This window comes from Papilio xuthus, unplaced genomic scaffold (genome assembly GCF_000836235.2).
Source record: "Papilio xuthus unplaced genomic scaffold, Pxut_1.1 DF829660.1, whole genome shotgun sequence".
NCBI lineage: Eukaryota > Metazoa > Arthropoda > Insecta > Lepidoptera > Papilionidae > Papilio > Papilio xuthus.
In genome coordinates this window covers 808,491-826,806 of record NW_013528989.1, presented here as the reverse complement: position 1 = coordinate 826,806, position 18,316 = coordinate 808,491, and the positions used below count along the sequence as shown (strand labels likewise).

Sequence of the window (18,316 nt, the reverse complement as noted above, 5' to 3'; positions counted from 1 at the left end):
TCGAGGAAAAACTTTTTGGTTACCTTTATAAGAAAAGAAAAAAATTGGCAAATGGAAACGTTGCGTTGCTATGGATACGGTCTATTTTTATGTATAGCAACCATTGTTTAGTCAATAACGGAATCTTTTCGTTTGCAAGACTGATCGTAAATCAGTAAAATGGTGATTTTACTTGTTAAACGTGGTAATGATAATCAATTTCTTTACGACACTAACGTCGATAAGACCGTGGATGATGTAGTGAAGGATATCACCGCAATTTTCAATGGTAGATTAAAAGTGACTCGTATTTGTTATGAAATGGAAGAACTTCAGAAACATGGAACTTTCCAGCCATTAGAAATGCAAGGATTGACTGAAGAACAGGTATGTATGTATATTATCTTGGAGGAAGTACGGAATTGTTATGTCTGTTTTGTCAAATGTAATGTCATATGACATATGGGATGACGATATGTTTTATACAGAAATGTTGGGCTCAGAAACCCATCATCATCAGCTCACTATACGTCCCCACCTTGGGGATCGGAGCCTACCCTAAGTTAAGGGTGATTAGGCCATTGTCAACCACGCTGGCCCAGTGCGGTTTGGTTGACTTCACACATATCTTTGAATTTCTTCTCAGATATGTGCAGGTTGCATCACGATGTTTTCTTTCACAAGTGCTTGACCCCTGAGCCACCGACGCTCTTCAGAAACCCATGGTAAACTAATTAAATACCGCTACACTCAACTACTCTAACCATGAGTTTCTGACACCAAAATCTTCGTTTAAAATATATTGTTATATCTCTGTTTTGTCAAAGATAACGACAGAGATGACGATATGTTTCATACAGAGATTTTGCTCCTAGACCACGGTAATTATAATAGTATGAGGATGTATCGACTTGATGGTTTTTTTTTTAAAGTGACCATGGGGTTGCATCATTAGTTTAGAATAATATTTCTATCTTATTATCTTTATTTAGCTTAAAAAAATACATATAACAATTATTTGTTTCTGTAGTCAAAACAGTCAGGAAATATATAGCACATATTCAAATACGTAGGAAAGACCAGAAACCAATTACAGCATACAATGTTGCAGATAAAAGAACTGAAACTGGAAGATCCTTGGGCTAAGAAGTGCGCGCCGCAAGATTACATCGTACAAAAGGATGAAATGGGTCGGCGCTGTGGCTTTGCTCCGCCCACTCATTTGCAACAAGTGCTCAAGAAAGCTATGGATACAGCCAAAGAGATGATAAGCAAAAAGCGGGTACAGTCAGCTGCATTAATATGCATACACTTCAACACTTGTATAGGTCTTCGGTTTCAAAAATACGTATGCATGAATTCTTTTATGACATGTAATCATAGTTAGAAGCATATAGACGGATGCCTGTATGCATATTTAAAGAACCGAAAGAGTATACTAATTGTTGAAGCTTAATAAATGTACAGATATTTTTGCAGCTGACTGTACAATTACGTCTTGTACACAAATTATATGATTTTTATGCTAGAATCGTAAATGTCATAATAGAAACGAATTCAACGTCCTTTTAATCGTAGTGTCCTTGTTAATTTCACTTTTTCCAGTAGTAGCTTATTGGGTTAGCCGTACGATTGTAAAATCCATTTCTGTTAAGAGTTTTTATTTGTGAGGTCGTATATTAACATGTAAAAATATTATTCAATTCACAGGTAGATTTACGTCAGTGTCTCACACAAAAAGATGTGGCAAGAGCACTCGATGAGCTTCGGGGTGCCACTAAAATCGTGTTCCCAGCTGGTCTACCACCCCACGATCCTGTGAGAATGGAACTGGATAATGTCGAAGATCTAACTGGAACCCACGCAGCTAATGAAGTTATTGACCCATCAAGAGCATGCTTGTGGGCTTGTGGGAAGAAGTTAATCAGTGGGAATAAATTAAGCGATCATTTAGGTAATTTTATAACATTGTAAACGTAATAAATTGCAAAAGTAAAAAAACTTTAACGAAGATTTAAAGGATCTTCTTTCTTAACGGAGTAATTTGGTCTTTTCATATGTTTGTGTTTGATTTCTTTTCATATATTGTCACTTTTTTTTGACAACAGTCAAAGAAGTCTTTTGATAATTATAACTAAGTAACGACCAGCGGGTACGCTTAAACCCTGTGGGTTTTTAGTAGTGCTGCGTTATCGAATATTAGTTTTGTTAATTACCTTATCCTCTTTAAGGTAAAAATGACAAGACCAAAGTGACGGTCAAGCTATGCTCTACCTCTGAAGGTGCGCCAGGAAGGGAACCGGTGATGAGTGAAGAAGAGAGAAAGCAGTTGATGCTGCACGCGTACAGAAAGCAAGAGGAATGGAAGAAATTGGAGCAGGATGATGACGATAGCTACTTGAACTCAAAATGGGCCGATGGAAAGAATCTTAAGAGACAGTTCCATGGTTTGGATAATATTGCTTGGAGGCCTGGTATGAAGAATTAATGTACCTTGATGATTAGGAGGTTTTACTGAAATAAATGTGGTACAAATAATGCGTGTAGTTTTTGTTTATCTAAAATTTCTAGTTTCTCCACCAAAGCTAGACTAAGCGACTCATTGAGTGAGGATAGTAAGTTTGCTTTATTTTGTGATGCGATTTTAGGATATCAAGAGCCTACCACGAATATTTGCGACACGCGCCTCCGAAATATCAACAAAAATTTGTTGGCGTTACTAAATTTTGTAGATAATGTTACGACAATATTGTCACGAATATCCGTGATAGGCCCTCTGAATAAATAAGTAATGGATTATTTCGATAAACCCTTAATGCTTTCACGTGGACGATCAAGATGTTAAAATCAAAGCTTAATAACGAATCCATATGGATTTTTGGCAGTCTCAGAAAATGATGGATAACGCGGGATAAAAGAACACATGAAAGAAATCGTAAGAATGATGCATGACTTCAGTGATTTAGGATTTTTGATACACACAGTCATTTTGTTTGATTAAGGAGATTTTATTTATATATATTTAATATCATTTTAACATGTAAATCTAACTAATATTATAAATGTGAATGTTTAGATAGATGGATGGATGTTTGTTTGAAAGTATCTCCGGAACAGCTCAACGGATTTCGTTGAAATTTGGCATAGATGTAGAACGTAGTCTGAAAGAACACATAGGCTACGGAGTCGCGGGCGATAGCTAGTTATATATAAATGCATTATAATAGTATTTCTGCTATATTATATCTTTAAATAAATGTTAAATTTTTAGGTTAAGTTTTTCGTTAAAGTTTCAGGCGCCTGCTGAATTTAAATCTTTCTTTAGTATATCTTAATTAAAGGCATATGTATCTTATCATTCGCCAAATAAAGGCATTATTCCTCGTAAAATCGCTGTGGCCGTGTGTCAGATGGCGCCGGAGCGTTAGTCATTGATCATGCAGTACTAATAACGATGTATGCCGACGTTCGGCCTTGAGCAGAATTAATGCTTTTGTGGAATTTTGCTCTTGTAAAAAAGTAGGCGCTTCGAAAATTTGATTTCGTGCTATGTAACTTATGTTTTTAATATTTCATGCTTGTATAGTAAGTAGAAGGTTGAATTGATTTGGGAATATGGGAATAGTCGTATCAAATTCTGAACGAAAAAATAATTTAATTTATTAATTCAATTAATAACGTAGGTTTATTTTAAATATTAATTATTATTTTAACCTCAAACAAAGATTCTAACAACTTTAGTCATAATGTTGTGGATACTACGTATACCATACTTACAAAACCGTCCTTATTATAACTTCGAGAGTCACTGATTGCTTTGCAAAAGTTGAATTCACCAAAAGTATAAAGCGGTTACAAAGTTAATATGACGAAAATTTCAACTAGGGAAGTCTGACTATGACGTAACGTTGAATCTCCACTGTAGTATCACATGTTTTGCAACAGTTTTGCCATTTATTTGAAAATTGTACTGTATACTATCTTCCTAATATTATAAATGCGAATGTTTAGATGGATGGATGTTTGAAGGTATCTCTATAACGGCTGAACGGATCTCGCTGAAATTTGGCACATATAGAACACAGTTTGGAACAACACATAGGGTACTAATTAAGTTTATATATAATTCCGAGCATACGGAGTCGCGGGCACCAGCTTGTAATGTTATAAACGCTTTTTTAACTTTGATAAGCCAGCGCTTGACCACGATCCCACCGAAAGATGGTACGTGCTAGCTTAGTAAGTGCCTATTCACTCTACTAGCTTAAATTGGAATCGATGGATGTTGTTACTATGTATCTTCAAAACCGCTTAAGTAATCTTAATAACATTTGACACCGATGTAAAAATAATATTTAATTATGATGTTAATTAAAAATATGAAGAAAATAAGCTTGTATAATATATTTTAAGTAGAACTGAAATTATTTATTAGTTTTCACCGCTGTTCACTCGAAACGAGGTAATAAATATGTGAAGCGCTCTGTTAGCAATGCTCTCACACGCTCGCCGCGTTAAAATGATATAAATGATGGCCGTGGGCCATTGCCACGGATATATGAAATTCATATGTACCCTAGAATAACTTATATTTCACTATCAAGAACTATTATTTTACAGTAATAGAGTCCGTAGTAGTATGTCGCTTGAATTACTTCACACAGAACGCTTCTAGTCGAAGTACTTCTGTGTGTATACTGGATGCCCAAACTTAGTTAACTCCTTTCTTTTATAATAAGGAAAGCTTGTTGAAGGAAAGCAAGGGGGAAGTGGATTCAGCCTGGAAGAAGGATTTATTTAGATCCTCTGTCATTAAACTTTTTTTTTTAAGAGAAGAGGGCAAACGAACCGCGGCAACACCGAGGTGATCAAAGACACCCATGGAACTGCAGACGCGTTACCTTTAACAAAATGGTATGCTCGCTTTTTGAAGGACCTTAGGTCGTATTGGTTTGGAAATACAACCGAGGACAGACCATTCCACAATGCAGCTGTGCGAGGCAAGAAATTGCACGAAAATCGCACCGTTATGTAATGCCAGCCATCCAGGTGGTGCAGGACCTAGCGGTCTGTCTTGTCCGATGACGGAACTAACTAGCTGCTGATATTTATGGGAGTCAATTGCTAATTAATTGTGGGTTTCTGAGACTAAAATCTCTGTATAAAACATATTGTCATCCCTGTCATTATCTTTGACAAAATAGAGATAACAATATATTTTAAATGGTGATTAAGGCTTGCTCTTTTGTCAATTGGATAAATATATTAAACAGCCCACTGAGATGTATTTTTCAAGACCCTACAGTACAATATTGCAGAATTATCATCACTGAATTTATGTTTAAATGCATGTATAGGAATGTAATAAATTACAAGAAAAAAACATGCGTTATTAGCAACCATAGTAGGAAAATATCGAGAGATATACCATAGAGATGATATTTCAAATGCGGGAACGTAATGAGATTTACGAGTGTGATATTAAAAATGTTATAACGACTCTGTGAAGTTATTTTCTTTTGAAACGTAAGAGTTGTTTCATGTTTTATTTACGTGTATTTTAATGTTTAATGCGCTCATGCATTTTGTGACTGCCGCGAAATGATGACGTAATTTGTGGGGGCGCTAGTGAAAATATTATGGTAATAGGGTTGGCAGTTTATAACTACTGTTTGCTGAAGTAAAAGGAGAAAATATTTAGGGTTGTTCCATGCTTTATTTAATAATAAAAATAATTTTAAACTTCAAACGATTGTTTGTAGAATATTGTTTGGTCATCTAGAACTATAGATGTTCATTAAATTTCAGTTCAATCTTTCAAGAGGAAGTGGATTTTAATCCGATTTAGAATTGACTCAAATAAATAGAGCTGTTAAATAAAACTCTGTAAAGTAGAAATGTATTTAATTATTATTTTGTTAATTGTACCTGTACCCTTAACATAAAACTGAGAGTTGAAATAACTTTACTAGTGATTAAAAATAAATAAAAACACAAACGGAAACAATTGAACTGTTTTCAATTATTAATCTTGCTAATATAATAAATGCGAATGTTTGGTTGGATGGATGTTTGTTAGAAGGTATCTGCACAACTGCTCAACGGATCTTGTTGTTTGGCATAGATGTAAAACATAGTCTGGAAGAACACATAGGGTACTAAGTTTTTTTTTAATCATCACGAATAGAGTCGATTGATAGCTAGTTTACAACAAAGACTTTAGGATACTGCTTAGTTTGAATAATTTATTTTTCTACAAATAAACAAAAACAATCTCTCAATATTTACGTAAACATTGCTTTGGTATATTTATATGTTTATTTATATAGTCGGTTGATATCATAAACACGATTGAATTATATCCTCCCTACCTAGTAGGGTGAGCAAAGAATCTAGTGGATTATCGACACCCTGAGGGTTAGAAGGGGTGAGTACCGTCAGCAGCACGTGACGCTAACAGAGATCGTGACCCGTTTATAAATATATAAATTAATATCTTGTATTTGCTGACCATATTTATAGCTTTAAATGTATGTTATAATATCGAGTTTGTGTGTTTATTTTTATACTAGAATGCAAATAAGAAAGTTATTTTAGTTTGATATAAAGAAATAGACATAAATTTAATTTTTATAGAGTATCAGACTGTAGGAAGAATAAGCATGTTTTTAACTTTATTAAAAAAAACTAGCTGTCGCCCGCGACTTCATCCGTGCGGAATTAAATAATACTTAGCAGTCTATGTGTTCTTCTAGGCTCTATATATATATGCTAAATTTTAGCGAGATCCCTGCAGCCGTACTGGAGATACCTACGAATGAGAATGTTTAGATGGATGGATGGATGTTTGTTTGTATATCGAGAATGGCTTAATGGACCTCGCTGAAATTTGGAACAGATATAGAATATGTCTGGAAGAACGTTATGTTTTTAGTACCGCGCGGACGGAGTCGCTGGCGACAGCTAGTACCAAATAAAATTAAATTTAAGTTAGCATTTTTTAAACTTTTTTCTGTTTTTTAAATAAATTAAAATATAAAATAGCTCTTTTGTAGAAGTTGCTAATGAAAGATGTAGTTAAATGAAAAAAGTTTAGCATTGTGACATTTGAAAAGACTTTTTTTTATTTTATCTGTTTTCTATTTTGTTGTCGCAGTTGTATGCGAAACACAGATAAGCTATTACAATGGCCTATTCACCTGTCTGAATGTGGAATACAGAATACTGGGCCCATTTGATGTCTGTCACAGTGTAGGTAACAACAGAGGTGTTATGTAGTTTTTACATCCTTTTAAAATGCTCTGTGATACTTCGTAGAAGAAATAAAAAATATTTTTTCTCTCGCTCCTTTTTTAATTTAACATTCGAATCTATTTTACAGTACAATTGATAATTAAACGACAAAATTAAATATTAGTGTGGCTTCATTTGAATTTAAGTAACGTTTGTTGGATGTAGTCTCAAATCAAAATGTTTTTTTCTTCGTAAATCTTACTAATATTATAAATGTGAATGTTCAGATGGATAGATGGATGTTTGTTTGATGGTATTTCCAGAACGGCTGAATGGATCTCGATGATATTTGGCATATATATAGAACATAGTCTGAATGGACACATAGGCTACTAGGTTTTTTTTTATTCAACGCGGACGGAGTTATGAGCGACCGCGAGACTTTAATAATTTAATTACTTGCGTCGTTATATCGTCTGTCTCATTTCTTTTATAATTTAGTTTCTAAATTTATTACTTCTTTTCAGTATTTTCACAATATATTTCATGTTAAATATAATACTGTTTAGGTTACAATAATTTGCCGTTTCACCATCAGCTCAGTATACGTCCCCACCGAGGGGCTCAGAGCCTACCCTAAGTTAGGGGTGACTAGGCCATAGTCAACCACGCTGTCCAAGTGCGGGTTCGTTGACTTCACACATATCTTTGAATTTCTTCTCAGATATGTGCAGGTTGCATCATGTTTTCCTTCAACGTAAGAACGTCGGATAAATGTACATATGCAAATCGGACATCGAAAGACACATTGATACATGATGGGATTCGAACCCAGGACCTGCAGATTGCAAGTCAAGGGCTTGACTCCTATGCCACCGACGCTCTCGGCCGTTTTAACTTTTAATATTAAAGTAAAAATATTTACAGAACTTTATAAATGTATCATAATAATTTAAGTGACATGTTCCTGAAAAGTTTACGCTAAAATAGCTCTGAAGAGTCTGCAAACACACGCGTTATACAGGGTAATGACCTCTTCAATTTTGTTGCATAACATATTTATATTTTTAACATTCACACATTTTCTATGTGTACCTCACCGTAAATAACTTCTGCTATGTTTCCTTACAGTGCATCTCTCATGTAAAGCTTTGTGTAATTTATTATCATTTTAAATCATCATCAGCTCACTATACGTCCTCACTGACGGTCTCAGAGCCTATCCTAAGTTAGGTGACTAGTCCATAGTCAGCCACAGTCCAGTGCGGGTTGACTTCACACATATCTTTGAAATTTCTTTGCAGATATGTACTTTAAGACATTATTAGTTAAAATCCTTTGGCACGAATGACGAGCTTTCATTACAAAAGTCAAGTGTCAGAATGATTAGTGAGGGGACATAAACATCGACATTTTAGTAACGCTAGTGTTGCGCCGATACGTATGTTTTAATATAACTAAATAAATCCACCAGACTAGCCACTACATGCTACGGATGAGTTCTTGGATACTTTGGACATGTTAGGGACACCCCGACCACTTGGACAAATTGGTTGTGGTTGGAAAGATAGAGGGTAAAAGGTCATGGGGTCGATCAACTACCCGCTGGTCAGATCAAGTGCAAGCTATATTGAGACTCAGCTGGTTGACACAGCCGTAAAAGCATAACAAGACAAGAACGACGTTCAGTAATGAAGTATGCGAAGATGAAAAAAAATATAACCAAAAAGGTAAATACAACATTAGTACGGTAGAGGTAACATTTTGAACAATAAAACTAGCGTGAAAATGCTTTTAAAACATATTCTCGTGCAATGAAGAACCCGTTACCTGCATTATTAACATAGTTCTAGAAATGCAAACCCAAATTACAGTATAATGCGAAATTTTAGAACATTACGTCCGAAACATAATATAAATTACTTTAACACGTTTATAAAAAGGTTTCTTAATGTGTTTGTTTTAGGATAAGGTGGCAAAAGACCGAGCGGCAACCTGAAATCGCTGAAATAGCGAAGTGACCGTTGCCCATAGACATACGCAATTCCATACCTGTTGCCTACCTTTAATCGACGGAGGAGAGGATGCACAGAAAGAAAATATTTTCCCTTCCCATGCATCCTCACATCCGGAAAGTCCACTTCCATTTTCCATCCCCTCCTTATATGAAAAAGGGTGGGAAGGGAAAGAGGACTAGATTAGGCCTCCGGGACGCATACTCAGACGAAACGCGGAATTGCTTCCATTTGACGCCTGTTGCTGACGCTGACATTCATTCAGTTGTTCTAGTCATACGTAATAAGCTTATAACAAACACCCATCCATCAAAACATTCACAATTATAATTGATGTCCATCTTGTTTGGATAAAATGTCGGTTTACCAACAATTTTTCTAACCTTAAATTGCATGAAAAGAATCTCAATACAGCGCCGTTGGAATTTTTTTAACGAATTTTCGACTCTAAACGTATAAAGTCAGTGAAACGTGAGTGGTTTTTTTTTCAGGAGAGTTTCGTGAAAACAATCGCAGCCGCGAACTTTTATAAAATCTGTTGTTTGAAAAACCAAATTTTGTTTGCACAACAGTTTAAAATATTTTTCTATGCTTTGTTATATTTTGAATAACTAGTTATTTCTATTGAAGTATTTTAAGTCAAACTGTGAACTACAGAAACCCCTTTCTCAATATTTTCAAATAGAATAAATAAGGTAACGCACTAAAAGATTTTGTAAAAACATGAGGCATTACGTTTTTACAAAATCGTTGTGTGTACTCGAGTTGATATGATACACGTAGTATTTTTTACACACAACTTCACCCGCACAGAATTAAACAAAGTATGTAAAATATCTTATGTGTTACTCGAGACTATTGTTAGCCATTTTATATAATATATTCTGTAATTCCTTAACCTAAAACGTTATTTAGACTATGCTATCAGTCTATAACACTTTAGTTTATTTAATATAACAACATTAATCATTTGTATTACGATCCAAAAGATTATTTATATATTTGATTCTCAAATATAAAATAGAAGCATTCAACTTATCATGTTAATTATCTGACGGTATTTCGTTATCGTAAATTAAAAGTATTGTAATTGCTCGTCTGAATGACGGCCATGTTTTTCTGACATTCGGGTAATGGAATAGATGTAACAGTGTTGTTTTTCAAAAAGTTGTTGTTTACAATTCCAAAAGCCATATATAAGTTAAAGAAGAATGTTTTATTTTAAAAAGTATTCTCCGGCTGTGACTCCCACACTATGTTCTGTTTCGAAATTTCAATAAAATATGTTGAATTGGAGAGTTATCGAGTAAATAAATGAATCAAATGTATCCCAAGAGGACCGTACATTTTTCATGAGATCATAGGTAACCTATGTGTTCTTCCAGATTATGTTTTATATTTTTAGACAATATTAGTTAGAATCATTTGGCGCGAATGGCGCGTTTTCATTACAAAGACAAGTGTCAGAATGAGTGTAGAGATTCCTGTCACCGTTCTGGAGACTGATCCATCCATTCGCATTTATAATGTAACAATAATAAAATAAGAAGTGAGTTTATCAACGTTTTACGTTAATTAATAAAACAGTTTGGATGTATGCATGTTTGTTAGTAACTCTAGAATAAATGAACGGATTTAGATGAAATTTTGATTAAAGATAGTCTGGAATAGCGCATAGTGGCGGTAAGTTTTTTAATTTTTATTCACACAGATTAAGTTACGGCCAGCTTGTATAAAAACAAGATATGCGATTATTCAAGTATAAGGAATAATTGGAAATTTAAAAGTGTTGTATAATGAAAAAAATGTGCATCAAATATTTGCTCGAAATGAAGCAAATTCATCGAGTATATAACAATGTCCGAACGACTCATGCGGGTGTCGATTGTCTGAAATTGGGTCGCAAATTGTGATACATTTTTTTATCGTAACCATAGTAAAGTGACCGATATTGCGGATTGAGATTAAACGATATTTCTCTGGGTGTGTTGTAACATTTTAGTAAGGCTAGTGTTGCGCCAATACACCGGCACAGTGTCGGATTTTCTTCCTAACACTACTGAGGGTCGGTACTGTATGTACTCCTTAAATCTCTATCAGCCGTCATATCTGAATCTACCACCTTCCTACGAATATCCTCTTTCACACAATCCATCCATACTTTTTTTTGGTCTTCCTCTACCTTTGTAGCCATCCACGTTCAACAATTAATGTCTTACGTGCATGATTGACGTCTATCAGTGTCACTGTATCTGTCAGTACTGCGCGTGGTCGTTTGACAACTGACAGGCTTGGTCTAGAGACAGCGCCCGCGCCGGTGTGCGCACTGACTGAATAAAGCAATATCAGATAGATATATAAAAGAAAGTCGTGTTAGTTACACTATTTATAATTCAAGAACGGCTTTACCGATATGGCTGAAAATTGGTGAGGAGGTAGCTTAGTGCCAGGAGAGAGACATAGGATACTAGTAAATAGTAAAACGCTCGGAAATCTCCGACATATAGATTAAAATTTAATTAATAAAACTTGTATGCTAATTAAAAACGTAGCTAACTTCTGTATTCCACATTTCTATAGAAATAGTAAAAGTTAGTTGACAACAATCGTTTGAGAGCACATACCCGCGCAGTGCGGTGCAGTTTTAAATACAAATAAAGTTTGCGAGCATTTACTTTGCGACACGTAATTACAATATTACTACGAAAGGATACTTATTAGGCATGTGTAGTTTACTTTTCTAGCAACTATGGATTTGTTTTTTTTATAGAAAGGGGGCAAATGAGCTATGGATCGCTTACAAATGAACATGGGAGGTTAGACAAAGTGCTTTAGCTACGAAGGGAATCCATAAAGAACTTCAAAAATGTATAGATTTGACAATAACTTTCGATGAGTCACGTGATTGTCGCTCATCAGCGGGGTTAAACAATATGTGTTGAAAATTCATATAGATGACAATATTTTGAACACAAATAACGTTGAACTTGTTTCTAAAACTAGTTTCAAACTTTATTTCATAACTCGTGTTGTATGAGTTTGAAATGGGTTGAATTTTATTAGATTAATATGTTTATTTATATATATTTCAAATATTAAAAAGGTAATAGCTATATTAAATCTTACTAATATTTTAAATGCGAATGTTTGGATGTATGAATGTTTGTTTGAAGGTATCTTACACAACGGCTTAATGGATCTCGCCGAAATTTTGCATAAACATAGAACATAGTTTGGAAGAACACGTATGTGGGTTACAGATTAAGTTTTTTAATACCGGACGGAGTCACGGGCGACATCTAGTAAGAAACACAGAAACACAAACTGTTTTATGTAGAGATCCGTCAACAATTTGCCTTACTTCATACGGGGGATAGCTACAGTTGTATTATATTATTCTTCCATACTTCTCTATTGTCATATGTAAATTTACTTTTTTTTTTAATTTAGAGTTAATAATATTTATAATAATTAAATGTTCATTTAAATATGAAGGAAAAAATTAAAAAAAAATTCTTTATGATAAATGGTATAAAAATTATAGCTATTTAAAAGAAATAATTGTAAAATCTCGTTAAATAACAATTTATGCCAAACACATTGGTGGCAGTTAGGTAATAATCAGAAATTATGCGCTCCTACGAATACAGGAGTAATGCTAGTTTCACACGAAGGTTATAGTGAGGTAGGGCAATAGAACGCGCAGTACTCTTAGTGTTTGTAACACAATGCCGAGATAAACCAGCCTTAAAAACAAAGTAACATTAATTATCAAAATCGTACATGAAAAAGTCTTTTGACTTCATTGTGTTACCTTAACAGTGGAAGAGCCCGCTTTAACATCATCGCAAGAATTGGCCCGGCTAGCCCGGTGAAATACCACGACCACACAGAAGACAGGCGTCAAGTGGAAGCAATTCCGCGTTTCGTCTGATGAGTGTGCGTCACGCAGGCCTAATTTAGTCCTCTTTCCCTTCCCACCCTTTTCCTTATAAGGAAAGGCTGGGAAGTGGAAGAGGACTTTCCGGATGAGAGGATGCATGGGAAGAGAAAATATTTTCTTTCTGTGCATCCTCTCCTCCGTCAATTAAAGGTAGGCAATGCATATACAATTGCGTATGTCTATGGGCAACGGTCACTTCGCTATTTCAGCGATTTCAGGTGACCGTTTGTTTGTCACGTTATGATATAAAAAATCAAACAATAGCGGTACCGCAGTCCCCGTTCTGTCTCATGTTGTACTGACGTGTGTAGCCTGCATTAATGTTTTGCGCAAAGCAGAGGCTTCGAAGCGAACGTAGCTTGTATCTGACATAGAAATTTGCATTAGTAATAAATTGGCTCGTTTTATTGCTAACTACTGTTTATGTAACATGTTTAGTAGATACAATGGAAACAGAACTGTTGTAGTGTAAGTAATCTTAAATGCCGTATAACCGAAGAACAAATGTACCAAAAACTATCGCTATCTTTATTCCTTTAAAGAAAAAAAAGGGATGGCTGTTAATTACATAGTTAATAAGTAGAATTTTTTATTACAATGTGGCAAATGAGCAAGCGGCCTAGTGAAATCGCGAAAATAGCGAAGCCATCGTTGCTCATAGACATTAGCAGTTTTAGATGCGTTGCCAACCTTTAGTTAACGGGGGAGGGGACGCATAGAAAGAGAATATTTCCCCTTCCTATGCATCCTATCAATAAACGATGCTACATTAATTATCTAGCACTCACAATATGGTTAATATTCAATTTTCAGTTTTAATCTCTTATAAATAAAGTTTATTTTTAATCATCACGTAATCTGCATACACTTCATATAAAAAGGTTATTGGATAAAATCCAATCTAGATGTTAAACAATATCTCGTTTAGTTAGAGAATTGATCAGATTTCTTTCAAGCCTGGAAAATGGAATATCATAGAATTAGTGCCTACACCACTGTATTCCATATTAAAAGCATATTTTCATATGTTTGTTAGTTTCACAGATAAAAAAAAGATAGTAAGTAGCCTATGTGTTTTACCAGGCTATGTACTATATGTATGCCAAATTTCATCGAGATCTGTACAGCCGTTTTGGAGATATCTTCAAACAAACATCCATCCAAACATTCGCCTTTATAATATTAGTAAGATAGTAAGAGAACTATTCAAATTAATATTTAAGTTTGTGTTTCGCGACAATTTTTAAATGGGAATTGAACCCACGATCGTGTGCTTGGTATTCCGTACTTACAGCCACTAGGCCACTGGCGCATCTATTTTAGAGGTAAGTCTATCTACATATTACTATTATTTGCTAACTAAGGAAGTATAATTTATTTCTTTCCAATTTAAAATATGCTTAAGTTTGTATAAATGTTACAACTCAACTCCAGAACAGCTAAATGTGGTTGAAATTTGAATCAAAGATAGTTATGGTCTTTAATAGCACATAGGCTATTAAGTAAGTTTTTTTTTTATATCATAAAGATAAAGTATCAGAAAACAGTATCTACAGTACAAAAAGAGTTATACTTAAATCTATTAAGTATGAAGTAAAAAAAAAATCGAAGGATACGTCTTCGTTTTCTCTCTCTCAATTGGCAGCGTTTGTTTTTTCTTTAGCCTCCGGCAAGTTCACTGAGTTGCAGAATTATTGAGCAAATGTTGATTTATTACATGGAATTCGTTTAGCGAAATGTTTGCTGAACGATACTAAGTAATTTAACTCTGTTCCGCTTTTTAAATTTATTCCTTTTTATGATAACAGTACTATTAAGTTTATTTGCTTTTATTATTTTTTAATTTAAATACTAAAAAAAGATATTTACTTACTTAATAAGTTAAAAACTTAGTTGTTAGGATGTATCTGCTGATCAATTGAACGCATCTCGATTAAATTTGTCAGTACCTGGATGACCATTTTTTTTTAGATTGTGTTTTTTTGGAATTTATATTTAAGTACGAATTACTAATAAAATGATGAAATATGAATAATATTTTTCGATGTTACCGATAGAAAAACTTAAGTTTATGTTTAAGTTGATTATCGATAAAACACGAATAAAAAATGACATTTTATAAAAATGATTCCTAGCTAGATCGATTTATCCCTACGATCGAAACCCCCTATATATTAAATTTTATAAAAATCGTTGGAGCCGATTCCGAGATATATATAGAAGAATTTCTCATTTAAAGATAAAATCTGGATGATAAGATACATATAGAATATAGTCTGGAATTTGAAGTAGTGTTATTTACTGGGAGAAATCTATATTAAAGGGTAGCTTTGAAGAATTATTTGTTTTATAAATAAAATACGCTAAAATGTATTAAAAACTTTTTGCAAATTTTCTGTCACTCGTATCCATTAAACAAATATAAGTAGAATTTGTTTGGTTGATAAACAACTCGTAATAAAGTTTGCGAGTCGACATACCGAAATATTGAGTAAGTTTCCTAATTAAATTTGATATGTTTAATATGCTAGCATTATTATTTTAAAATAATAACTCTAATTGACTTATATTATTTATCGGTTTACAGTTTTATAATTTTAAAACCTGTCGCCCACGACTTCGTCCACGTCGAAGCTAGTTAAAGGACTGAAGTTATATATAATAAAATATGACAAACCAAATCTTTTTAGATATCCTGTTCTACGCTTTCTAGTAAGCGATTTGCCTCTGACAGCGCCTTAATAAAAAAACATAATGGTGGTCCATGTGTTCTCCCAGATTATATTCTATATGTATACCAAAATTTCATCGAGATCCGTTCAGCTGTTCTGGAGATACATTCAAACAAACATCCTTTCATCCTTACATCTAAACTTTCGCATTTATAATATTAATAAGATTCAATACTATTATTCCAGACTATATTATACATCTATGACACTCAGTGAGATCTGAGCCGTTCCAGAGATACCTTCAAACAAACATCCATCTAGACAAGTCTTTCCCAAAGTGGACGATAACGCCCCCTAGTGGGCGCTGCAGGTTTCAAGTTGCGGGTTATAGTAAAAGTTGCGTTTAGAAATCTCCGTTAATATACATATATAGGTCACAATAATTAATTTATTTAATGTGAAATTATAGTGGTCTTTAAATATGTGCAAATATGAGGGCGCTAAAAAAATATTTATTCTCTAAGTGGGCAGTAGACTAAATAAGTTTGGGAACCACTGATCTAGACGTTCGTATTTATAATATTAGTAAGATTTATTTATCTTAAATTTACAATGTACAAACAAGGTACTCACAGCTTGAGCGAGGAGCGTGAATATGACAAATGCCCTAGCCGCCATCTTGTCACGGAGCGCTCTCGTCCTCTGAACTCATATTATTCATGCTAACTCATCCTTCACCTGAAACAATAAACATTGTCGTTTAATTAAGATGGAAAGATGCGAGGATGAATTATTGTTCTATTACCGAATATTAATTACAGCACAGTATTAAGTTGAAGATTGCATGTAACTGAAATGCGTATGTTCAGATGGATGTGTGGTGTGACAAGAAAGGATAAAGTTAAAAATGTGTATATTAGAGGAAGTTTGAAAGTATGGCCAGTGATGGAGAAATTGAAGAGTAAAAAATTAGCGTGGTTTGGACATGTTATGAGAAGGGATGATGATGATATAAGCAAAAAAGTAATGAGATTGAATGTGGACGGCTACAAAGGTAGAGGAAGACCAAAAAAAAGTATGGAATGACTGTGTGAAGGAGGATATGCGTAGGAAGGAGAGTCAATAGGGATGAGGGCAGGTTGATGAGCACAGTAGAAGTTGTTCCATGAATAACCGTCGACTTCATCGCAGAAATAAAAGAAGCCTACAATAATGCCACATATCAACCACCTTCCTGTGAAAGTCTTGTAAAGTCGGCTAGCCGTTTCGGAGATTACCCGGAACAAACGCGGTCTTGCAGACAGACAGGCAGGCAAATGAAAATTTAAAAAAATCTTTATTACTTTTAGACATTATTAGTTAGAATCCTTTGGCGCGAATGGCGCGCTGTCATTACAATTTCAAGTGTCAGAATGAATAGTATGGGGACATAAACGTCGAATTCAGTAAGGCTAGTGTTGCGCCAGTACATCGGCACAGTGTCGGATTTTCTTCCTAACTACCAACGCTAATATACACTCTAATGTTATACGTATAGATTATGTGCATTCTATGTCCCTCTTTAAAGAAAGGGCAAGATAATGTAGATATGTATTAATTTAAATTCGAAGTGAAGGCGTTCAAATGTTTAATAAACTGCCAGAGATAAAGAACTGTGAAAGTGTTAAAGTTTTTAAAAACAAACTTAAATCATATTTCATCGCTGTAATGTCATAATCTATTCTCAATATTTTATATATATATATATATATAGATATAATTTCTGTTCAATTTAACTTCTTATAGTTGTACTAAGGTCTGTTTTTGATTTATATTAATTTTATATATTGTTACTATATTATGTATTAGCCCGCAAGGCCTTATGTTATATTTTACATTCATACTCATTGTAAGCGAAACTTTGTGTTTTTTATGAGTAAATAAAGATCATAAAATCGAAACCGAATATTCCAATATTCCAAACATATCGGATATTCACAAACATTACTAAACACGTAAATTATGACTGTGCAAAAGTTTGCAGAACAAATGCAACCTGGGAACCTCGTGACAAATATCTCTCGGGATCGAAGCGTATTGGAATTGCTAACAATATACGTAGTAGTAATTCCCAAATGATATATTATTATGGGAAACTTATTCATTGTATTATATTTGTTTTACGGAAGTGTAGCATTCGTTGCGCTATATTTGGGTCGTTCACGTAGCGACACGTGTTGCCGGTCCTAAGGTCTGACATCAGTCGAACGAGCCAAATATAACGCAACGAACGCTACGGTATATATTTCCAATTATCTTAAATCGAACATATATGCTAGAAAATAAAAGAAGATTTGAAAATCGAAAGAGCATCAAGAGAGAATTTTCAAGGTCACGTCACAGTGAGCCCAGTTACACGAGGGAGAAGAAAAAAACAAAATAGCAACTTTCTCACAATTTTTGGCTCTGACGGCCTATAGCGAAAATATGTGAGA

The 18,316-nt window shown here is 34.2% G+C and overlaps 2 protein-coding genes across 6 annotated transcripts in view; one reads left to right on the top strand and one right to left on the bottom strand.

Annotated features, from left to right (window-relative positions):
* The window catches only part of nolo (ADAMTS-like no long nerve cord), a 232,257-nt gene that overhangs the window by 66,202 nt on the left and 147,739 nt on the right, over positions 1-18,316 (bottom strand). For all 5 annotated transcript variants that reach the window (XM_013309804.1, XM_013309807.1, XM_013309822.1 and 2 more), the window contains one exon: positions 16,476-16,580. In XM_013309804.1, coding sequence (XP_013165258.1) covers positions 16,476-16,520 — 45 coding nt within the window. In that variant the 5' untranslated portion in view covers positions 16,521-16,580. The remainder of the gene's footprint in view (positions 1-16,475; positions 16,581-18,316) is intronic.
* LOC106116108 (UPF0769 protein C21orf59 homolog) lies at positions 83-2,511 on the top strand. The gene is made up of 4 exons (XM_013309852.1): positions 83-366; positions 1,091-1,261; positions 1,690-1,933; positions 2,211-2,511. Exons 1-4 carry the CDS (start codon positions 160-162, stop codon positions 2,465-2,467), a joined length of 879 nt encoding a protein of 292 aa, XP_013165306.1. The 5' UTR covers positions 83-159; the 3' UTR covers positions 2,468-2,511.

Coding starts and splice junctions, on each gene's coding strand:
- LOC106116108 (XM_013309852.1), top strand. CDS start 160: ATGGTGATTTTACTTGTTAAACGTGGTAATGATAATCAATTTCTTTAC. Junction 367..1,090: donor AAGGATTGACTGAAGAACAG/GTATGTATGTAT, acceptor ACAATGTTGCAG/ATAAAAGAACTGAAACTGGA. Junction 1,934..2,210: donor TAAATTAAGCGATCATTTAG/GTAATTTTATAA, acceptor ATCCTCTTTAAG/GTAAAAATGACAAGACCAAA.